This window comes from Serinus canaria, chromosome 9, assembly GCF_022539315.1.
Source record: "Serinus canaria isolate serCan28SL12 chromosome 9, serCan2020, whole genome shotgun sequence".
Lineage (NCBI taxonomy): Eukaryota > Metazoa > Chordata > Aves > Passeriformes > Fringillidae > Serinus > Serinus canaria.
The window spans coordinates 24,856,751-24,877,511 of NC_066323.1; the positions used below are offsets into that span (position 1 = coordinate 24,856,751).

Consider the following 20,761-nt stretch of genomic DNA (forward strand, 5'->3'; position numbering starts at 1 on the left):
GGTAGCAAAGCAAAGGAAGGAGGGACACCCGTATAGGTACCAAAGATCTTTTATTCTTCCTCGGCAGTGCTAGGGACGGGTGACAAAAGGGGGGGGGGGGCGCTGATAAAGGGAGTGGGTGTGATAGGAGGAGACACAAAGCTTACCAATAACGAGGACCCGGGGAGGAGCGCGGGTTACAGCTAAACCACTGAGGATCACACAGGGGAAGGGAAAAACCCCAGGGGCAAATCATACATCAAATTAAGGAATGACTGACAGAGAATTCTCGAGATAAGGAGGATGGTTACCATAACAGGCGGGGGGCGTGGGGGTGGGGGCAGGGGCAGGCGGGGCAGGGCAGGGCAGCAGCTCCAATAGGGAGGAAAAACCATTGTGAGGGAAGTACATGGGGGGAAGCGAGGACCAAACTATTATTGAGTTACAAAGGGAATAACTGATTCTAAAAACACACAATGCCACAGTGAGGGACCCAGAACTGTGCATGGGATTTGGTGTGTGGCTGCCCCAGTGCTGACTACAGGGGGACAAGCACTGGTCCTGGTGGCCACACTGGTCCAGGCCAGATGCCATTGGCCTTTTGGGCCACCTGGGCACACCTGGCTCATGTTCGGCCACTGTTGACCAGCACCTGCAGGTCCTGTTCTGTCAGGCATTGTCAGCCACTGTGCCCCAGCCTGGAGCACTAAAGGCTTGTGGTGGCCCAGCTTGGCCTTGCTGAACCTCAGCCAGCCCAGTGAAATAGCATTTGCTGATTCCTGATTCACATACAACTTGTACCTTTCTTAACTATTGATGCCAATGATGGAATGTCAGAGATCCCAGCTTTCCCTCTGAAGTTTTCAGTATTCTTGGTGTAGTTAAGGCTAAGGAAGTAGAAAAGGGGCTGTGAAAAGCCAAATAATCCTCCGTGTTTCTTAATGACTTCTGAAATTGATTTCAAGTGAATGAGGCTGTGTAGTTTTAAAGGAGTAACATTGAGGATTATTATTTTACTGCAAGAAGCATGAATCTGGTGTTTCATATAAAAGACAGTAATTTGTAATACAATTTTATTGATCGAGACTTATAATCACTAAATCTTGCATGCAAATGTGACTGAATGCGAAACATTGTCTTTATCAATTTTCAAACAGTGGATAAATTTGTTGGTTATGTTTCAGTAAGTATGAACCATCAGTAGCTTTTTTTCAGGCTATTATAATTTTTACAGAGGAAATAATATCCTTATTACCCCTGGAGTAACATATGGATCTACCAAGGCTTTAAAACTTAAAAGAATGTAAACTTAAAATTAATAGGTGCTCATGGTTAATGATAGTCTGAATGATTTGAAGAAAAAACATGTCCAGAGTTTAGTTAAAACATGTATTAAAGTGAAACTCTCAGCAGAGTTCAGCCCTGTAACCAAAGGTTTTATAGGAAGCAACTGGAAGCCTTCAGAGTGTGCCTCCTGGCCTGGGAGAAATTTTCCCTCTGCCTTGGCAATTGCTATAGGATTTCATGAATGTGCTTCTACCTTTACAAGGTGTCACCAGCTTATCCTTTTTTTAGCAATTCAGTGCTACCACCATTTCTATGATCAGAAAATCCTATATCCACCTGCTCACAAACCCATTCAAATGAAATGAAGAACAAAACACAGAATTTTGCTGAGTTGTCTGTTGGGAGAAAAACAATGTCCCAATTTGCACTCTCATTATTTCAGCCTTGCAGAGGGGAAGGGAAGAAGGTGATGCCAAGTTCCTGCAACTTCAGTGGTGAGTCTGAGTAGGAGAGAAATTCTGCCTCCCTTTCCTCCAGTGATTTACAAACCCATACTTACCTAAGACCCCAGTAAGTAAGATAAGCTTGGCAGAGTTCCCATTGGCATCATGTACGTCTGGTGCAAGGATTGACTGACATGGACTCCACTTATGCCAGCAAAGCAAAGCCATTTATTACACAGTTTACCAGAATTTATCGGTCACTACATTCATACCAAATTTTCCACTTTGACCCCTTTGTCTCAGTCCTCTTGAGAAACACAATCTTGTGATTATTCTTCTTGTGCTAGTAATGTCCTTTGTTATCTCTTTGTTACTCTGTTTGTAATGCTTAATAAGAGTATTTTTATGTATCTGTCAATGTCTTTGTGTCTGGCAGTGGACCTTGCTTAATATTCTGCTTTGTTACAGCTCTTTCAACTCTGTTATAATTTCCATTTGCAATATAGCCATAAAGACACCTTTTTAAAAAGGTCATGATCATATACATTTAAATTGTTCAACAGTGTTAGTTCATTTCTCTGGAAACAGCAGTAGAGCCCTTCTTTTGAAAAGCAATCTTACTCAGTTTTTAACAACATTTCCAATTGTTTTCAAATAACCAGGTTTCTGTAGCCTCATTCTGGAAGTGCAGGTGGGTTTTTTGCAGTGTGTTTACAAATATCTCATCATATCCAGCCAGCTGTCATTATTTTAACTTTGGCAAATGGGAATATGGAGGCAAAATTAGAGTCATATTTAAAGCTGGAATATCTTGCATAGGAGTGGGATAGAGAGACTTCTAAAATATTTGATGAGAACTAATTGGAACATGTGCTGCTTCTAAGATTGCTTTGCATTAGGGCACTGCCTTTGGAGAGGGAAAAATGATTAATATTTAGATTAGGGCTGAGAGAACTTTTATCTGCCTGGAGCTATATTTGGTTTTTAAGAACTGTAGCTTGGATGTCTGCAAATGCTGTCTTGTTTGCAGTCAAACAGTGGATCAATAAAATAATAAACACAAACCACTGACCATTTTTGTTGACAGATTGTGCATCTGAGGAAAACTTTATTAAGGAACTATGAAGGCCAGTCTTTATAGAACACAACAAAGAGTATTTGCCATTAGATTTCCCATGTTTGCACTGGTTTATTTTGTTTTCAATTAAAATTGAAATCCACAATATCATTTTAGATTAATGTTTTGTTTTGAAGTTACAAGGAAATGCAGATCATTTTTTTCAAAGGTTGTGTGTGACAGCAGTGGGATACAAACTCAGTGATCAGTGCCTGTTATTAAAGCTGAACAGACTGCTTCCCTTCACCCTTCTCTTCATCTTGTGCTTTGGCCCCTGTGCACAGTTCATTATCACTGTGCAGCCTGCTTTTATGGATGTGCAAGATGTTAGTCCTGTTGAAAATCTGATTCTCAGTCCATTGCTTCTTCTGTAGCCCAAAGATTTGAGCTCACTGAGGGTGAACAGCAAAGAGCCTGGAAAAGAGCGCAGCTTTGTCCTGGGAAACTCCACAGCCCTTTCACACCCCTGGAGGGAGAGGGGACAACAGGAAAATGTCTAAGCAATGCTTAATGTATGTTTTCAGTACCTCGTAATTACCAAAACAACTGTGTGCTGATCCTTTAAAGGTATTCACAGGATTGATTGCAATTGTGAAGTGTAGTATTCATCTGCCTAAATGTCCGTGGATGTAGCTGAGCAAAGCTTCAGCTCCTGTGGTCATAAAGGGAAACCAGTGTGATGATAGTTAAGGAAATATTCTAAAAGTCTGTGTTTATACCTCCATACCTAATTCCCACCCTCCCTGCACACATGCCCTTGCCATTTTTTATTTTTCACACATAATAGGAATTATGAACTTCGGCACTTTTACAAAGTCACCGTCTGTTCTCTTTTGCAAAAATAAACAATATATTGTAATAGAGCAACAGGAACCTAGTCTGAATTAGAGGTCATAGATTCAGAGTTAATTTAGAATTTGGCACTTGGCTCAGCTATGATTGGCAAGGAGATTTTCAAAAGGCTGCAACTGTAAATTGGAAATAAATGGAAAAGGATTATGTGAGTGGGAGATGGCTTTGAATCTATAATGCATGTCCCGAGACTGACTTGCTCATAAAAGAGCATGTGTTTAATGTGTCATAAAAATATTTAAGTCATATTGATCTTTGTATAAATATTTCATTTTTAAAGTTGGATTCTGGAGTATCTTGTATAGGAGCAGGATATAGAGATTGAACTAAAAATAAAATAAAATTAACTCCGTGTGCATATCCTTGGTAGCATTAGGAAGGATAAAAAAAGGAACACCAGAAATTGGGTCTTTTTTCCCTTTCCAGTCTCATATTCTCACAATATCCTTTATGCTGTCTTTTGTGACCAAATCAATTTTATTAGTCCTTGCTATATCATCTGCTCTGTTCTCTAGTACTCCTCTGAGAGATGCTATGGATCTATTATATCAGGAAACAGTTTGGAGGCAGAGTGAGCTGCTGCCAAGAAGGCACTCATGTACGAGAGTGAGAATGTGGGTGGGTAACTGAGATGTCCAAAAGGGACATCTGTGTGCCTTCAACTGCTTCTGATCCAAAGATGATGTATATCTGTAAATAAAGCAGGATGTATTTTGAATGTGCCCATGTTCTGCACCATTAGTTTTTCCACTGTTGGGAAACTAACTGCAAGAATCTGCATATCTGCTACCACCTGGCAGCTCAAGTGGCTCAAGGAGTGACAGCAGTTTAAAAAGGACCACTTCTGAAGTATTATCTTTTTTTTCTTTTTGTTATTTCCTTTAGATAAATACAGTCTCCTAATTTAGCTCAAATATAATTTAGCTCACCGTTGCTGTTGGTACCATATGGAATGGCCTCTGGGGCTTTCAGAACCCATTCAGTACTGACAGAGGAAGGGGGAGGAGTGTGCCTAGAGCCGCACTCATCACTTCCCACTGCACAACACCTGCTTAATGGCCTTTTTGAATACACAATGACCTGGTGCCTGAGTCTGTATTTCCCTCCTGGAAAAGCAGGTGAAATACAAATGAACTTTGCAGGTGTCTCTCCAGTGCATAAGACTTAGACCCATCCCACCCCCTCACCCCCAGTTATGATTGTTTTGTTCTGTTCCCCACAGGTGAAATTTGTGCTTTTAAAATCCATGGGCAAGAGATACCCTTCGAGGCCGTTGTGCTGAACAAGACATCTGGAGAAGGTCTGCTTCGAGCAAAGAGTCCCATTGACTGTGAGCTGCAGAAGGAATACACATTTATCATCCAGGCCTATGACTGTGGATCAGGACCAAGTGGAACAAACTGGAAGAAATCTCACAAGTGAGTGAGAGTGAGAAGAAATATTTTTTTGCTTTGGCATACATTTGCTCCATAGTCTATGTTATTTCAGGTAGAAAGCAGATAAAGATAAATCATAGTTGCAATATTCCACCAATTTTTTAATTCCTTTTTCCTAGTAGAAAATATATTCCTTTTTGTTGGCTTCATTTAAAGCTTTGGACAGGATCCCCGTTCAAGTGGATAAATGCATCTCAGTTTTGTTTTATATTTGCCATTCGTGCTTTTATGTTGAATACATCCAGGTCATAGAAACTGGCTCTCAATTGATATTTGCAATTTTTAAGTAGGTTTTCTCTCTGCTCATCTCATTTCAAATGGTAAGAAAAGAGGAATCATTCCCTTTTTTTAGTAAGTCTATGCCATAAGCTGGGCAGTGTCACGTTTGAATGGCATCTGACCTCATCTTTTGTCCAGCAAGTCTCAGAGAAAGTGAAGTCCTCTGAAGAGGGGTGTATTGAAGGTCAGTAGGTGGTACTTTTTACTGAGGAGCCAATTCCCTGAATAAGCTTAGGTGGCACAGTGTCTTTTTTTCCCTTTGAATTCATGAAATGAAGCTCCAGATCATTTGTCATTAAAGATGAATTTAACTCACGTAGATGTATAAGTGCTGTACAAATAGTTCATTTTGCTGAGAGCCATTATAATAAATGATTTATAGTAATCATTCTTCCTTTTGCTCATCCAGGACATATGACAATTAAAAATTTAATTAGGTCTGTAATGCAAGCTGAAGTTTTCAGGATATTTTAAAAGAATACAGAGTTAGGAGGAAGCCTGCAATTGCAGATAACCATCAAATTGCAGAAACAGGTTTTGCTTCACAATATCAAATTTTACTATATTTCCCCTTCTCACATCAGTTACAATCTGATAGAAATCCAGTTGTGGAAAATTTTGGTCTAATCTTGACTAAATGAAGTCTGGCCCACTGTCACCAGATTTTGTCTAGTAGCACACACTCAGCCACGCTGCCTGGGGTCCCAGCATTTATTGCAGCTCTGTTGTTGCTCCAGAACATCCCTTTTGTGTCCCTCTGTCACCCTGCCTATCAAACCTTCCAAATCAAGGCCTTTGGTGTTTACTCACTAAATACCAAAGACCTTGGTGGGCTCCATGTACAGTGTTGTACCTACTTGGAGGATTAGATAATTGTCATCAGCAGAAGGCGAGAGCCTTACTTAATATGGAAGAACACTTATAAACTGCCCATTTTTAGGCAGTGGGTATGGAAGACTACTGTGTCTTATTTTAATGTGTAATGATATCATTGGCTTTCTGCTGGGGTTCATTTTTAGAGACAGATTTTAATAGGGAACACCATGAAACTCTCTCCCTACAAGCCATGGCAATGGACTTCTACCTAGTGCCACATTAAGATACTAAATTGAGCAAATAAATAATAAAAATTCTAATATCTCATTTTAATAGGGGCTTACATAGTTTTCTAGATACGTTTTGTTAGTCTTTTCAAGTGTTTTGAAAATAAACTGTTAGTGAGGTGTCACAATAAATTAACTTTTCTTTTTGATATTTTCTGTGCCTGTTTTAGGGCAGTAGTCCATATCCAGGTAAAGGATGTCAATGAGTTCTCCCCAGCATTCAAGGAGAGCATATACAAGGCCTCAGTGACAGAGGGGAAGATCTATGACAGCATCCTGCAGGTGGAAGCCACAGACGAGGACTGCTCCCCCCAGTACAGCCAGATCTGCAACTATGAGATTGTCACCACGGATGTTCCCTTTGCCATCGACAGGAATGGTGAGTGCAGTCACAGCAGGGCTGTCTGTAGGGCTGGCAGTGCTTGGGGGCATGAGCTGATTACCTGGCTGGAGAGGGAACTCCAGAGGGAAATCCTGTTCTCATCTCTGAGAACAGAGGAATCCTCACACTGAGCAATTCCATCCCTTTTGTGTACCACCGGGGCAGAAAGCAATGCAGTAATCTCCTGTGGAAATTAAACCACCAGATTTAAGTGAGCAACATTATTCTTGGTCACCTGGTCCATTCTCCTAATTGTCTCAGATCCTGTTTCCCATTCAAGTGATGGCATTCCCCAAGGCAGCATGTATTCCCCAGTGCAGGGGTTACTTACTTGGTTACAGCCAGTCCTATTCCTCTGAATTTCCTGAAGCAGAACCTGAATATGGCAATATTCTGCATATGCTTATTGATTGTTAAAGCTTTTAGGATCACACATCCACAGACCTGCCCAGTTGTGGTGCTTCCTGAAGTGGATCCATTATTCTGCAGCATGGAGGAAAATGTACTTTGGAGAATAAGTACCATTTCTTAAGTTTCTGTTGGTTTGTTCTAGTTGTTTTTTGGAGGTATATATTTTATACTTCAGTGAAAATAATAAACCACATTAAGTTTTCCATATGCAGCAGTTTTTGATCTTGGTGGCCTCGTATGTCAGCTTCCTGGATCAGCAAAGAACATGGAACTGATTTTGGGAATGGTGACTGAGTTGCATGAAAAGTGCGTGGAAGGTCCTTTCTCCCATTCTCTGCTTGCTTCAGATTATACAAAATAGTTTCCGTTGAAGAAACACCCTGTGTGCATACCCAGCAATGCTCTGATTTATCTCTCCTAGCAGAAGCATTTAATCCCTGTTTGTAGAAGGAGAGTACAGTTTGGAAGTTAAATCTGATTTTTGGCCAAATTGTAAATTGTAGAACATGCATGGAGCTACCGTTTTCTCTGCGCAGTCATTTTCATGTTGGGATGTTTTCTAAAAACTCTTTACCCTTTTCAAAAATTATTCATCTGTATTTGTTCAGTTCCTGCACAATGCACAGATGAGCATCAGAAGATAATAACCTGTTACATCAATAAATTTTAATGACTTTGGGGAAAAATCTATCTCGTTATCACACACTGGGAAGCAAGTGTATGGTATGGGAAGTGCAATCATGAGGAATATGTTTGTGTTTGAGTAAATGAGGGCAGCTGGCACAGTAACCCTGAGGATTCTTGAGAATCCAGAAAATGGCACAAAGGATTTTTTGCAGCAGTCGGGCATTTGGAGGAACATACTTAGAAGCAATTCCCTAGAAGATTTTCCTCTCCGTGGCTTTTTTCCTAACTGTGAGATTTCCCATGTTGTCATAAAAAAAGTTCTCTATGTCTCTGAATCCATTTTTTTTCCAAGGCTCCATGTGACTTGTCTTTGTGAAGGGTGGGGTACTTAGGGAAGTCACACGTTGTCTTGAAATTTCTTGCGGAGTTTGTGGCAGATGTAAGGGACAGAGAATACCCTGAATTTGGTGTGATACAGAGCAGTCATTTCTACTACTCATGCTTTTTCAGCTCCTATCACACAGAGCACCTGCCTCAGGAGTGCTCATGCCTTTTTACAGTCAGAGATATGATCAAAAGCATAGGAAATGTCAGGAGTCCTTGGTTACATGTTTGTCCTCATGTGCCTGGGACCTGCTTTTCAGCAAAGGCAATGAGAAAATCATTGATTTAAATGTGACTTTAAAGCCTGCAGTGAATAATTGGTATAAGGTTGTAATACTTGCAGTTTCTTGGTCATGAGTTCAATTAATATTTTTGATCTATTTGTTCACTAAAAGAACAGTGCTGCCACAACCAACAGTAATTGCAGTCTAATTTGCAATTTTTTAAGATAATGGTAATTGCTTAAACCCACTGGGATTAGAGACAAAGTTAGAATAGATGACTGTACTTTTACTTTGTGAGAAAAATATGTTGCTTAGTTCCAACACATTTCACTGCTGAGAATGTCTCTCTATGGCAGCTGATAGAAACTTTCTCTGGTGCAAATTCTTTAGAAACATGCCCATTTTTGTTCCCGGTTGGGTGGTTAAAATATATGTATGAGATGCCTGGGACTGTCTGGTAATACTGTGCTAATTAGGATTTTGTTAACAGGCCTTTTTTTTAGCCATTGTGAAATACAAATCTGGGTTCTTGTGTCTTCTTCAGGTTATGATGTTTTTATGTTTTTCAGTCACCTACATGTGGAGCTTCATTGCTCAGAAAGAGGATAAGTAAATACCTTAAAATCAAATTTAAGTATTGCAGGGGGCCCCAAAATATGGAGGTGGGGGTGAATTGTGAGGAAAACATGCCATTGTCTGCCCTAGATGGTGGACTTTTTTTATGAGCAACATATGAAACTAACCCTAAACGTAGGTCTGTAAAAAGACGAAGCTATACAATCAGCTCTTTTTCTTCTGGCAGGTCAGTGTCTTGTTAGGTAATATTTACTTCTTGCCCCTAGATCCATGCATGGAGCATTTTTTTGGTCTTGAAAAGTTGTATTATGCATTGGGGAAGGTTTGCAGAGAGGCAGAGAGAGCCCTGCAGGCTCAGGTGTTGGTGCACAGACTGCCTCATCCCCACTCCATGGGAGGCAGGAGTGAGTGGGCACAGGAAGCAGCATCAGCCTGGGGGTATTTCCTACAGGTCCTTAGGCACTTTGGGAAGGTAATACAAAACTTCTCAGTTGTGTTTGGGAACTCTGGCCCTTGGTATGTGATTTCCTTGTGGATAAAATTACTTTGTGTTCTGAAACTATAGCACTAGTAAAATTCAGTCTTGTATATGATGAGCCCAACTCAGAGGGCAGTGAACTCTGAGTCATAAAATACAGTTGTGTAAAGGCAGAGAACAAATCTATGCTTTGCTGTGCAAAGAACTGTGATTAAAGGTATAAGGCGTAATATGTTTTAAAGTAGGATTGTATGCAGATTTATCTCATTTAATCCTTAGCAGAGAATCCAAATCAAGTCAGTTACTGCAGCAATATTGTGTAGGCTTTTTTCAGGTGACAGAAAAATTAAACCACAATGCACAGATCTGTCAGAATGCCAGCAAAACCCATTTTTATTCACATATCTTGTGCTTTATTTGTCAGGGATTATGATCACATGATCTGGGAACTCAGTATAAATACAAATTCTTTCACAGCTCTGACCTAGTCTCACCTCAAAAATGGGGATGATTCTTACTTGCCACTCAGCTTCGGGGAGCACTTCACAAATCCATGCTCAAACTGTTCAATGTGAAGATGATACAGGGATCTGTCCAGTCCATACAGATTTTATCAGGTTACAAGGACAGGACCTCACAAGATTCCCCTTTACAGCACCCAGAGCTGCAGTAGGAGCTGTGAACACTTCATATTGCCAGAAGAGTAAAGCCAAACTTCATAGCTGAGCATCTGCATTTGATATTTATATATTTATTAAATGACAGACTCTTTCCATTACCATTTAAAAATAAACCTTTTTGACAAGAAGATCAATTGATTTAGTAACTCTGAAATTTAGGAGGGCATTGCCATACTAAATCAGTCAAGATTTTCCCCATTCTCATGTCTGTTTCAAAGTAAGGTGGAAGAGCCATAAAAGAGGGATGTTTATTTCCATCTATCCCCAAAACTGACCTTGAAGAAACAGAGGTGTAAATGCCTGTGTATTACAGCGGGTTTTCTGAGGTCTTAGGATGAGGGAAGAGACGACAACGTTGACTCCATGTATCAGAAGGCTTTGATTTATTATGATATGATATTTAAGATATAGAAACTATACTAAAAGAGTAAAGAGAAAGGTTTCACTACAAGGCTAAGCTAAGAATAGCAAAGAATGTGTAAACTGAAGTCTTCTCAGCCCAAGACGGGCCGAACAGGTGAATTGTGATAGGCTCTTAATTGGAAACAGTCTGACAGGGCCAGTCACAGATTTTCCCGTGGCATTCCACAGCAGCAGATAAGAATTGTTTAGTTTGTTCTGAGGCTTCTCAGCTCCCAGGAAAGGAAAAACCCTAAGTAAAGGATTTTTCATAAAATATGTTGGCAACACCTGTTTCCTCAGGAAGGTCTTTTTCTATTCCTCTAGTCACTGATCTGCTTTTTGCTGTTTGAAAACTGGTTATAGCTCTGGGTATTTCCAGGGAAAGGCAGATATTTAGGAAAACTGAATTAAAAATGTATGGCTTAATTTTGAATTGTGTAGAAATGTACTTAGCTCTCCATTAAAATTTTCTCTTTTTTATGTTATTAATTACTTTTTTGTCTATGAGTGAGATGTAAACAGAAACTTTCAGACTATCATCTCTAAAACTTTAGTTAGTCTGTGTTTATAGTGCTTTCCTTCTGTGTCAGCTTTTTAATTGTATTGATTAAATTATAAAAAAACCAAAGAACCGTAAAGCATCAGAGGTAAGAGAAAAAATATTAAGAAATCAATAAACTATTGGGTAACATCTGCAAGTCATCCAAATGACCTTCCAGAACAGCACCTAAGAGTCAGAATCTTTGTAGTCCAAATCTTAAATGGCCATAATGAAACACAGATCTTGGAAGATAGATTTAATGAAATGTAAATATGTTGTAATGACTTATAAATCCTGTAGGATAGTTAATTTGCGACACAAATTTTTGCAATCTGCTAATGAAAATTTGGACAGTTTTGGTTTCTTGAGAATTATCTTTGCTGAGCACAGACTAAAATAATACCAAGAAGAACCAAATAGGGAATTATAAAGATTCATGTACAAAATAATATAATGGAGAAAGGACAGAAGAACTGAGCAGATGTAAAGTCAGTAATTAAGTATATACTTGAAGTGGCAGTTTTTCATTAAATCGTCTTAGGCAGCCCCTAATTAGAACAACTCAAGATAGTAAAATGGGTGATTAGATTGTTTTGTCAATCACTAACACCAAACCCAATGAAATAGTTGATGTGGTTGTTGCAGTTCTTGTGGGGAGCAAAGACCTGTGCCCATTGCAGGCCTGAAAATGTCTGGCAACATGAGGTACCCCAGACAGAGAACCCCAGAGTCTGCAGGACACTGCCCTGTGTCCAAATCAGCCTTCAGCAGCTTATTCCATTTCTCCTTTCAAGACATTAAAATATGAGAAGGGTTTGTCCTCCTGTGTGCCCTGCCCACAAAGGGAGTGGGAGAGACTCAGACTCAGCAGTAAATGGGGTATTGGGCCTGACTTAGAACTGCAGATGCAAGGCTCTATTTAAACTACAGGTTTTGAACCTCAAGGTGGTGATAAATGCAAACATCAGCCTTTCTTCAGGCCTGACCTGGAAAGTTTTGCATCCATTTCAATAAGTTCCTAAAGTTGGCTTTAATGTAGTAGTAGTAAAAAGCAAAGTGGTGGGCTCTAACAAGATAAGGAGTGTGAAGCAGAGAGACACCTGCTAAAAGTCTTCACTTGTCAAATTAATGGAGCTTTAGTGAAAGACTTCTTTTAAAAAGCTGCATTTGTCTGCTTTCTCCTGTCTCTCTCTCACTTGAGTTAAAAGAAAAAAGAAAATGAAACCCAAATGCTCAAACCAAACCTAACGTTTTGTGCCTAACAAAAGAGACTTTGGCCAGCACCTGTAGGGACCAGTTCACTACATCTGACTAAATTCCAGGATATGCGGGGCTGCCCATTTCAAATTTAGCACAAACAACTGGATTTTGCTAATCCTTGCTTGCAAGCAGATGTTACCTGTAGCACTGCTGCAGACTAAGTTAGTTCTTTGAATTCTAGAATGAAAATCCTCATTCAAAGAGATGGTAAACTAAACAGCCCTGAGAAAAAAGGTGAAATGAATTAAACAGGATGAAGTTTCAACTTGTGCAAAAAGTAAATTTCAGTGGAAATGGACAGGATTAAAATGCTGAACTCGTTAATAGAAAACCCATATATTTTGCATGGTTCTCTCCCAGTCCTCCAGGAACTATTCAAAGAAAGATCTTTCCTTTTCCTTCTGAAAGTTCTGATGTCTTTGTTCTCAAAGCAGGAAATTTGTTACCTTTATATGTGTGTCAGGTTCAGCAGATAAACCCTGTTGTTGCTGGGTTTTATTTTGCATGTGATAACTCTGTGCTGCCCTATCAAATACTGCTAAACACTGTAATGCAGGAGGTGATTCTAGGGTTTTTCCTATTTTTAAAATGTCTCTCACCTCCAGGGTAATAGCTTTTGAGAAAACAGAAGATACCTGGGTTCAGTAGTGGATCTCAGGAACGTGGCTGTTAAAGCCAGGTATTGTGACATGTGGAAAAGGAGGGTGCACCTACTCATAGCTCACATGTCAAGATGTAACTGCTGATTATTTTTACCATCTTACTTTAGAAAGTGTTGTTGAGCAAATGCTTTCTGATAGAGCCATGCCCACATTATATCACTCCCATCTTATATTTTTCTACAAGTATCTTATTTCTCTTCTGGATTGAAAGAAAATCCTTCCTATTCCTCAAAAGGTCCTGCCTCTGCATGTCCTGTGTGCCTCAGAGGGCTCAAAGTCACAAAGCACTTGATGAATCAGAACCCAAATGTTGCAGTCTGTGCATGCTCAGCCAAGAATCAATCTCTGAATGTTTTCTTGTGTTGAACCTCTAGGTAACATCAGGAACACCGAGAAACTGAGCTATGATAAACAGCACCAGTATGAGATAATGGTCACAGCTTTTGACTGTGGGCAAAAGCATGCAACAGAAGATGTCTTGGTACAAGTTAATGTCAAACCCGTGTGCAAACCAGGCTGGGAAGGTAAGGTTGAATAGCTTTTCTATTTTAATTCTTTATTTAAAGCTCTTTCCTTAGGTGTTTTCCCTCTACCTCGCAGTAAGGAAAGTAAGGTGCTTGTTGCACTGGTGTGGAAAACTGGTGCTATTTCTTCTGCCTCATTCCAAGCCTGCTAACAAAGTGGATGATAATCCCATGTTTGTTTGCATTTGCCATGCTTCTTCTCTAGGCAGAACAAAGAGCAGACCAGACAAAAAGAAGTAAGACAAATTTCTACTTCAGTAGGTTATCTTATGAGTCTAATAAGTTATCTTATGAGAATATTCTGGAAGGTTAAAAAATGATGCTGTTTTGCCATTGTCCTGCTATTCCTTAAAAGAGCATTTTTGAAGCCACCATGGCAAGATAGTTCTGCCATGTGAGCTGGAGTTGTTCAGGTTATCTTGTTCAAGGTTCAGGGTTGGCTTTTGAGGCATGCAGGAGCCAAGGCACCCTCAGTAGGAGTGAAAAGCATATTTAAAGCTGATTCCTGTCTTGATATTGAGACATTTTGGTAGGAATCAATTTGATTTTCTAAAAAGGCTGTAAGGATCTATACTCTGTCTGGAATGGAGAAAACCCCCTGAGCAGACAATGTACAGGGAAGGTAGATATGCCACTAATAATTAGGAATTAAGATGGAAATGAGGGCTGGATTACAGACAAACAAATTGGATGTGACCACGTTATGCAGGTGTCATTCAGGACGAACTTGACCCTCATAAATGTAATTTTTAAACATAATGATTGAGAAGGAAAAAATCAGTTTTGCTGTTTGATTTAAAGGTAAATTTGTAGGCTGACATTTAGAAGAAAAAATGTTTTTCTTTGGGAAATAAGAAGCTCTGGTCTAGAGGAGCTAATAATGAAATGTTTGCAATAGTAGGATTCCATTTCCACAGCCCTCACTTGGAGCAGAGCCACATTTCAGGGATGTACTAGTACCCAAGTATTTGAAGAACAGTTTTGTTGGAAAAAACCCCAATACCTATGAACTATTTCCACATTTTCTAACTGATATTACTGTTCAAATCATTTATTCTAGAAAACTATTATGGTTTCTTTACACTGGAGAAATATTCTGTTTCCATTTTATGGAGTTATCTCAGATTAATTATCCCCAAATTAGCCTGAGATTTGTATTAAAATGGGTGTAATGGATGAATATTTTTTCATTTCTATATTTTTTTAATCAGGTATTTTATTGATTGAATAAGTTTTGCAAAGGTGGTAGTGGTGCATTTCTATTGCCCAGTATTATTCATAGTTCATGTGGTTGTTACACTTGTTACTGGCTCCATCAGGTGGGTTTAGATTAGGCAGCCAATAAAAGAAAAAGGAACAACCTCAAACAGGTTTGGTTGGGGTTTGGGTGGGGTTTTTGATTCTTTGTTTGTTTTATTTGTACCTTTCCATCTGTCAAACACATGACTCTTCACCCCCTGGCACACCCCCAGGTCAAGTAGCCCAAAATGCAAGGGGATGTCTCCTACTCGGGCTAGAATGTCTTTAAGTAAACAGTTGGGTAGATACGGCTTCATTACTTTATTATTATTAATTCATTAATTGTAATTTGAAAATGAGCTACAACATAAATATTCCAGAAATTTATATATTTCTCTTAAGAGATTTTTTTATACCTTTTTATTTTTACAGGTGGAGAAGTTCATGTAGGTGATGCTGCTTGCCAGTTTGAGCCAGTAAAAATCACCCGTTTCTAGGGAAAAAAATAAGATCAAATAAGCAAAACTTTCCAAGAGTACTTGTAGTAGTTAAAAAGGAAATCTGGAGACTAGAAATGGAAGATATTTATGGTGTTCTTTCTTCCCTGTGTCTGGTGCTCTGTGACCTCCCCACAAAGGGGCAGCCAGCAGGTTGGCTCCATCTTCTTTGAAATAATTCTGTATTTGTAAAGATTGGATGACTTCAGGAAGTAAAATAATGGAAGGTTTTTGACAGAAAAGAGGAATATTCTGAGTCTTTGGTTATAATAGAGATGTTGCTAAAATACATGGGTTTTTTTCTTGTTCTTCAGTGTCATCCTGATCAAATAAATACTTGGATTTTCAATTTATGGCATTGGCACTTAGTTCTTGAAAGTTAATGGCTTTTGTAATTTGAAATATTGTGCACTTGTTTATGTAACTATCATGAATAGAGATTGCAGTAGTCTAATGCAACTTCAGTATTAAAAATTTTATTGCAGCCAATTTCAGTGTAGATGCCCTTCAGATAACCTCCACTGTGCAGGGCTGTGAGAGGGAAGAGCAGGCTGATGTAAAGCAATTCAAAATTATTCCTGTTTCTTGAGGCCAACAGCATGTGACTGATGTGTGGCAGAGCAAATAAGGCTCCACAAGCCAAGGTGCTTTCCTTTAATCAATATTTCCTTGGGCTAACAGCATTGAAGTATTCATTAAATCTGGAGCTGCTTCCCTGCTCTCTGATGATGGGCATTAATACACCAGTAGCCAAATCCCCACGCTGACATTTTCAACAAAAAAGCCTCCCTCTATTTAGAGGCTTCTCTAGAAATAAACTTGACCATAGCTGGCATCTGCTTTCTGAGCAGACCACTCTGGAGTGTTATTCATGTACTGAGGCAGCTAAAAATGTAAATCAATGGGCTGAATTGCTTCCTAATCACTTATTTTAATTGGAAATTCTCATTAGTGAGTTTTGTCAAGTGACTTCTAGAGCTGTGCTACAAAATCTCTTCATGTCAGGTGCGTTTTCATGCCCATGATTTCCAAACAGTGGAGTGATCATGTCCTGCCAGGTAGGTAAAGGACTGCATTACCAAGAAAAGGTGGATGATGACAGTATTCCTGACATCATAATGGCTCAATCTACAGTCAAAGATACTTGGATTTTTGGTTTAAAACATTTTTAAACACAATTATGGGTTTCCATCCCAAGCAAAAACCTGTTATCTTCAACACCTTCCCCAGGTTTGTCCCTCCCTCCAGGGCTCTGCCTGGTCTCAGTTCTGTGGGCACAAAGCTCCCACTACACTTCTTCACAGGCATTCACTTTCAGTGGGGTTCCTTTCACTGCAGTTGTTTTTATGTCACAAGTACTGATTTCTGTAAAGTTACATCTTTCTTATTCAAAGCAGGGTGGACAGACTTGTGGCACCCCAGTACTAAATATCCATGAAGTATTTTCATTAAATAACATGAGGTGAAGTTAGACAAAGTCCTGTAATCTAGACCAGGTTTCCTTTAGCTCATTTATGGTATTGTAAACTTTGTCACATTTCTTTTACTTTCAGGAACAGTTTTCACAAAACTGTTACTGTCGTCCCATAGTGGGATTACAAATGGAAATTAAATATAACCCAATGTGCTGAAAGATGCAAGGTAGCAAAGTATTGAAAATAATTGTTCCTGTCCCAGGCTCTCTGGTGACCGGTGTACTGTGTGGGGAGAAAAAGAGTCTAGCCTCAAAAAAAAACGGCCGAATTATGGACCCGAAAACTTGAAAAATATGTTTTGAGACTGTCAGAGGTCTGCTCAGTTATTGACAATTAAACCTCAAGTGAGGTTGCTCCCTAAAATGCAATTGATTTCAGACAGAAAATAGTTATTAGAAGAAAAAAAAACTTCTCTGAAGCAACCAACTGAATACCCTGGGAATATATCAGAGAGCTCACAACAGGGAAGACTTGCTGTCCTTCCTGGGGAGATGAATGTAGAGCAAAGACAACAGCCCAAAACTCAAAAGTCACTTTGTTTCCCCTCATGAAAGGAGACTTTTTCCATCCCAAATTTCATATGGCCTTCCATAAGCAATGGTGACTAACCTGCAGTTGAACAGACAGTTAGGACTCCAAATAGAAAACAGGATTTCACAGCATCCAGCCTTAAGTGTTTTACCAGTCTGAAAAGATTTATTGCATTTATCTTCCAAGATCTGTGAACCCATATGCTTCCACACCCAGCTACCCAAGAAAGAAAATAAGGCTGAAGTTCTTTAAAAATTCATCTTAAAAGATAGTCCTGAAAATTCAATTACTTTTACATAGTGTTGGCTTAAAAATAGTTTTGAAATAAACGCCTCTTTTTGTTTATTCACTCAGTAGATTATAAAAATATTCTTAAAAGGTTGTTAGTGTATCAGAGATAATGCATATCATTTCCTTCCTAAATCATGTTGGGCCCACTAAGGCAACCTGGACCCTTCTTAAAGGCACAATCCTAGCACCTCTTTAAGGCTGAATAGGCATTCAGAGGTCATGTGCAGTCAGATCAGCTTGCTCTTCCTGCTGAAATAAAATCCTTCTTTTGTACAAAGAAAGGCAGGACCTTCCATTTCAGTAGCAGAGTGATCTGACATCACTTCTGAGTCAACATTCCTCAGAGATGTTGTTTGCAGTAGCTGCTGAGTGACTTCAGAATGGTTTTCATGGGGGCTTTCTAGTAAGATCCAGTTACTGAGGAAAACCAAAATCATATTGGCTTTCATTCTGCCAATGCTTTTAACAAGGAGGAATATGATTACTAAGGCAATTGATGATTTGGAGGAGGCTGATCAAGTGCAGAAACCTTGCTGATGAGGGTAATATTCTTAGTCTTCCAGAACAATTTAAAAGGGCCAAATAATTTCTGCACTAAACATAAATCAATTTGCATTACTCTTGTGCACACACCTAGCAGCTCAAAACATCCTTGTGTTGTCTTAGCTGTGAGATATTCACCCATATTTTTATAAATGAAATTTATTGTGAAGCAGGGAGTCTTTTTGCCAGTCTAGGCTTGGCACTGCTGTGCATGCATTAGTCACACATCCTTCAACCAGGGTAATCAGGATGAAATACTTCAGCTGTTAACTTGAATGGCACCATTTTAGTAAAATACCCATTCTAAATAACCACTCCAGACACTTGAAAATTGACTAAACTCCTGAGTACTACCAAGTTTTGAGCTTAAAATTTACATAAGTTCATATTTTTTCTTTTTTTACTTTTATCTATGTCGTTTTTACTTTGCTTTGACTACCAGACATACTCAGAGAAAGCAGTCATACCTGTTCCAGTCTAATTTTTCACATATGCTCTCTTTAGTAAGTTCTGCATCTGCATTATAGTTAAGTACATCTTCCCTGAGCACTCCAGGTCCTCCCATGTTTCTTTTTACCATGGCCTCTTACTGAGAACAGTGCTTTAGATATTCCAAGACTGCCTTGCTTTTGCCTGGCCGTATCAGGCCAGTGGCCTGTGGAAATGCTTTCTTGTCTTAATGAAATCAGCTCTTTTTCCATTTGTTGTTTTTCAGTGATTTCTCAGAAGTTTGCTGAACTTCCTGAACACTTTATATCATTACTAAGCACTATTTCTGTAACACTAGTTCTCAAGGACATCTTATTCTGTGTTTAAGATATCTTCTTTCTAGACTGACTTCTAGTGTGGCACTGCCTTCCTTTCCCTTCACTGGCAGCAGTAACTAACAAGGTCCTGGTCTTGTGCTGGGACTGCAAATGGAAATATCAAATAACACTCCCAAGGCAGACTCACAGAGATCATTACCAGTTAGTTCCCTGGGTACCATGAGCTTCACATTTGCAGAGTAACCCATTATTGCCCTCTATGCAGGCTGTTCTGCTTATCTGTGAGGACTGAAATACTGAAGCCAGTCTTTTCCATCTTAAGTAATACAAAACCTTCATTCATTTTAGACCTATTTAACTAGATTTTAATTTCCATATAACTCCTTTGTTCACTTTTCTGTATTCGCAACTACAAAACTAGTATTTTCTTGTTTGAATTTTCACTGCAAGATCCTCCTGAGCTTTACTGGGGCAATTATCATTTCATTGAGAAATTTCTTATCTCTGAGATGCAGCTGACAGCATCGTTCCATTAACATTTCCTCTGCCCAAAAGTTAAAGCACTGCTGGATATCCAGTAGGTTTGAAGCTTTTCCCTATGTTTGTTTTTTCTTTTCCACAAGAGTTATGATACTCAATTCATTGATTTGGGTAACTACTCCATGCAGTGTTTCAGTATTTCAGAGTCTGTCTTTGAGAATCTGAGAAGCACTTTGTAGACTCTCCAGCAGAGACATTAGAAGCCTGTGACCAACTCAAACCTGGCAAGAAGAGGGTTATTTCCCTAAGGAAAGCAAGCAGAGAGCCAATTGTAATAATAGAGCCAGCAGGGTGGGGTGATGTATTTGTCACCCAGGGCCAAGCCCTGACCCTGCTGAGGGGAGCAGGGCAGACCCAGAGAAGGGGGTCTGGCTCAGCCAAGATGCCAGATCCCCCTCCTGGGGAGGAGGCAGGTCCCAGGAGGGGAGATCTATCATGTGAGGAGCCACGTGGTCGGAGACAGGGATTACACACACACCTCAGAGTTTTACGCGACAGCCGCGAGCTTTATTGTCCACACTGCGTTCATACTGGGGGTAAAACACCCCGGTCTCAGCTGCTGGATGGGCTGATCCCCTCACAGCCCAGCTCCTGACCAGGGAGATGTCTGCAGCTTAGGATGGAACGTAATAGGTGAAGCCCCTGTGTAGATTTGAACTCAGCCTATCCCTGCCTCATCTGAAGATTTGTTTTACCTCTAGGCAGGCCGAGGTTGAAGGTCTGATTTGACTATATTTATTTGGCAGCTACAAACTAATTGCAAACTGTGACAGGGATCCATGGCTAAGGATTGGGATCCATGGATGAGGGAGCCATGGATGAGGGTCAGGATCAGGCCACTGGACCGGTCCACAGTACTGAGGATCTGTCAAGGCAGAGCAGCAAGCCCTGGGCTGGCTCCTAGATCCAGAGATGCTGTGGCTGGGACAGACCAGCACCAGCACCTGCAGCCCAGTCGGATGGGGCTGAGCTTAAACGGAGCTCCAGGTACATGAAGGGCAAATGGAGGCCCCAGGTGAAGCTTGTGGAGGTTCATTAGGGCTTATTAGTGGCCTTGGGACTCTGACACTCTGAGAAATACCTTATTCAAATGAAATCTCATGAAAAATAATAGCTTAAGCCATGCTGTTTCATGATTTTAGATTCTTATATGTTTATTTCACATAATTAAGCACCATTAGGTCTGTGAACTTTATCACTTGATGGAATATTCAGTGTCAGTAGGTCAGGC

The 20,761-nt window shown here is 39.8% G+C and overlaps 1 protein-coding gene across 2 annotated transcripts in view; it reads left to right on the forward strand.

The window, feature by feature from the left end:
• CLSTN2 (calsyntenin 2) overlaps window positions 1-20,761 on the forward strand; it is a 348,080-nt gene that overhangs the window by 256,227 nt on the left and 71,092 nt on the right. For both annotated transcript variants that reach the window (XM_050978010.1, XM_050978011.1), the window contains exons 3-5: window positions 4,901-5,096; window positions 6,667-6,875; window positions 13,498-13,647. In XM_050978010.1, the coding sequence (XP_050833967.1) occupies window positions 4,901-5,096; window positions 6,667-6,875; window positions 13,498-13,647 (555 nt within the window). The remainder of the gene's footprint in view (window positions 1-4,900; window positions 5,097-6,666; window positions 6,876-13,497; window positions 13,648-20,761) is intronic.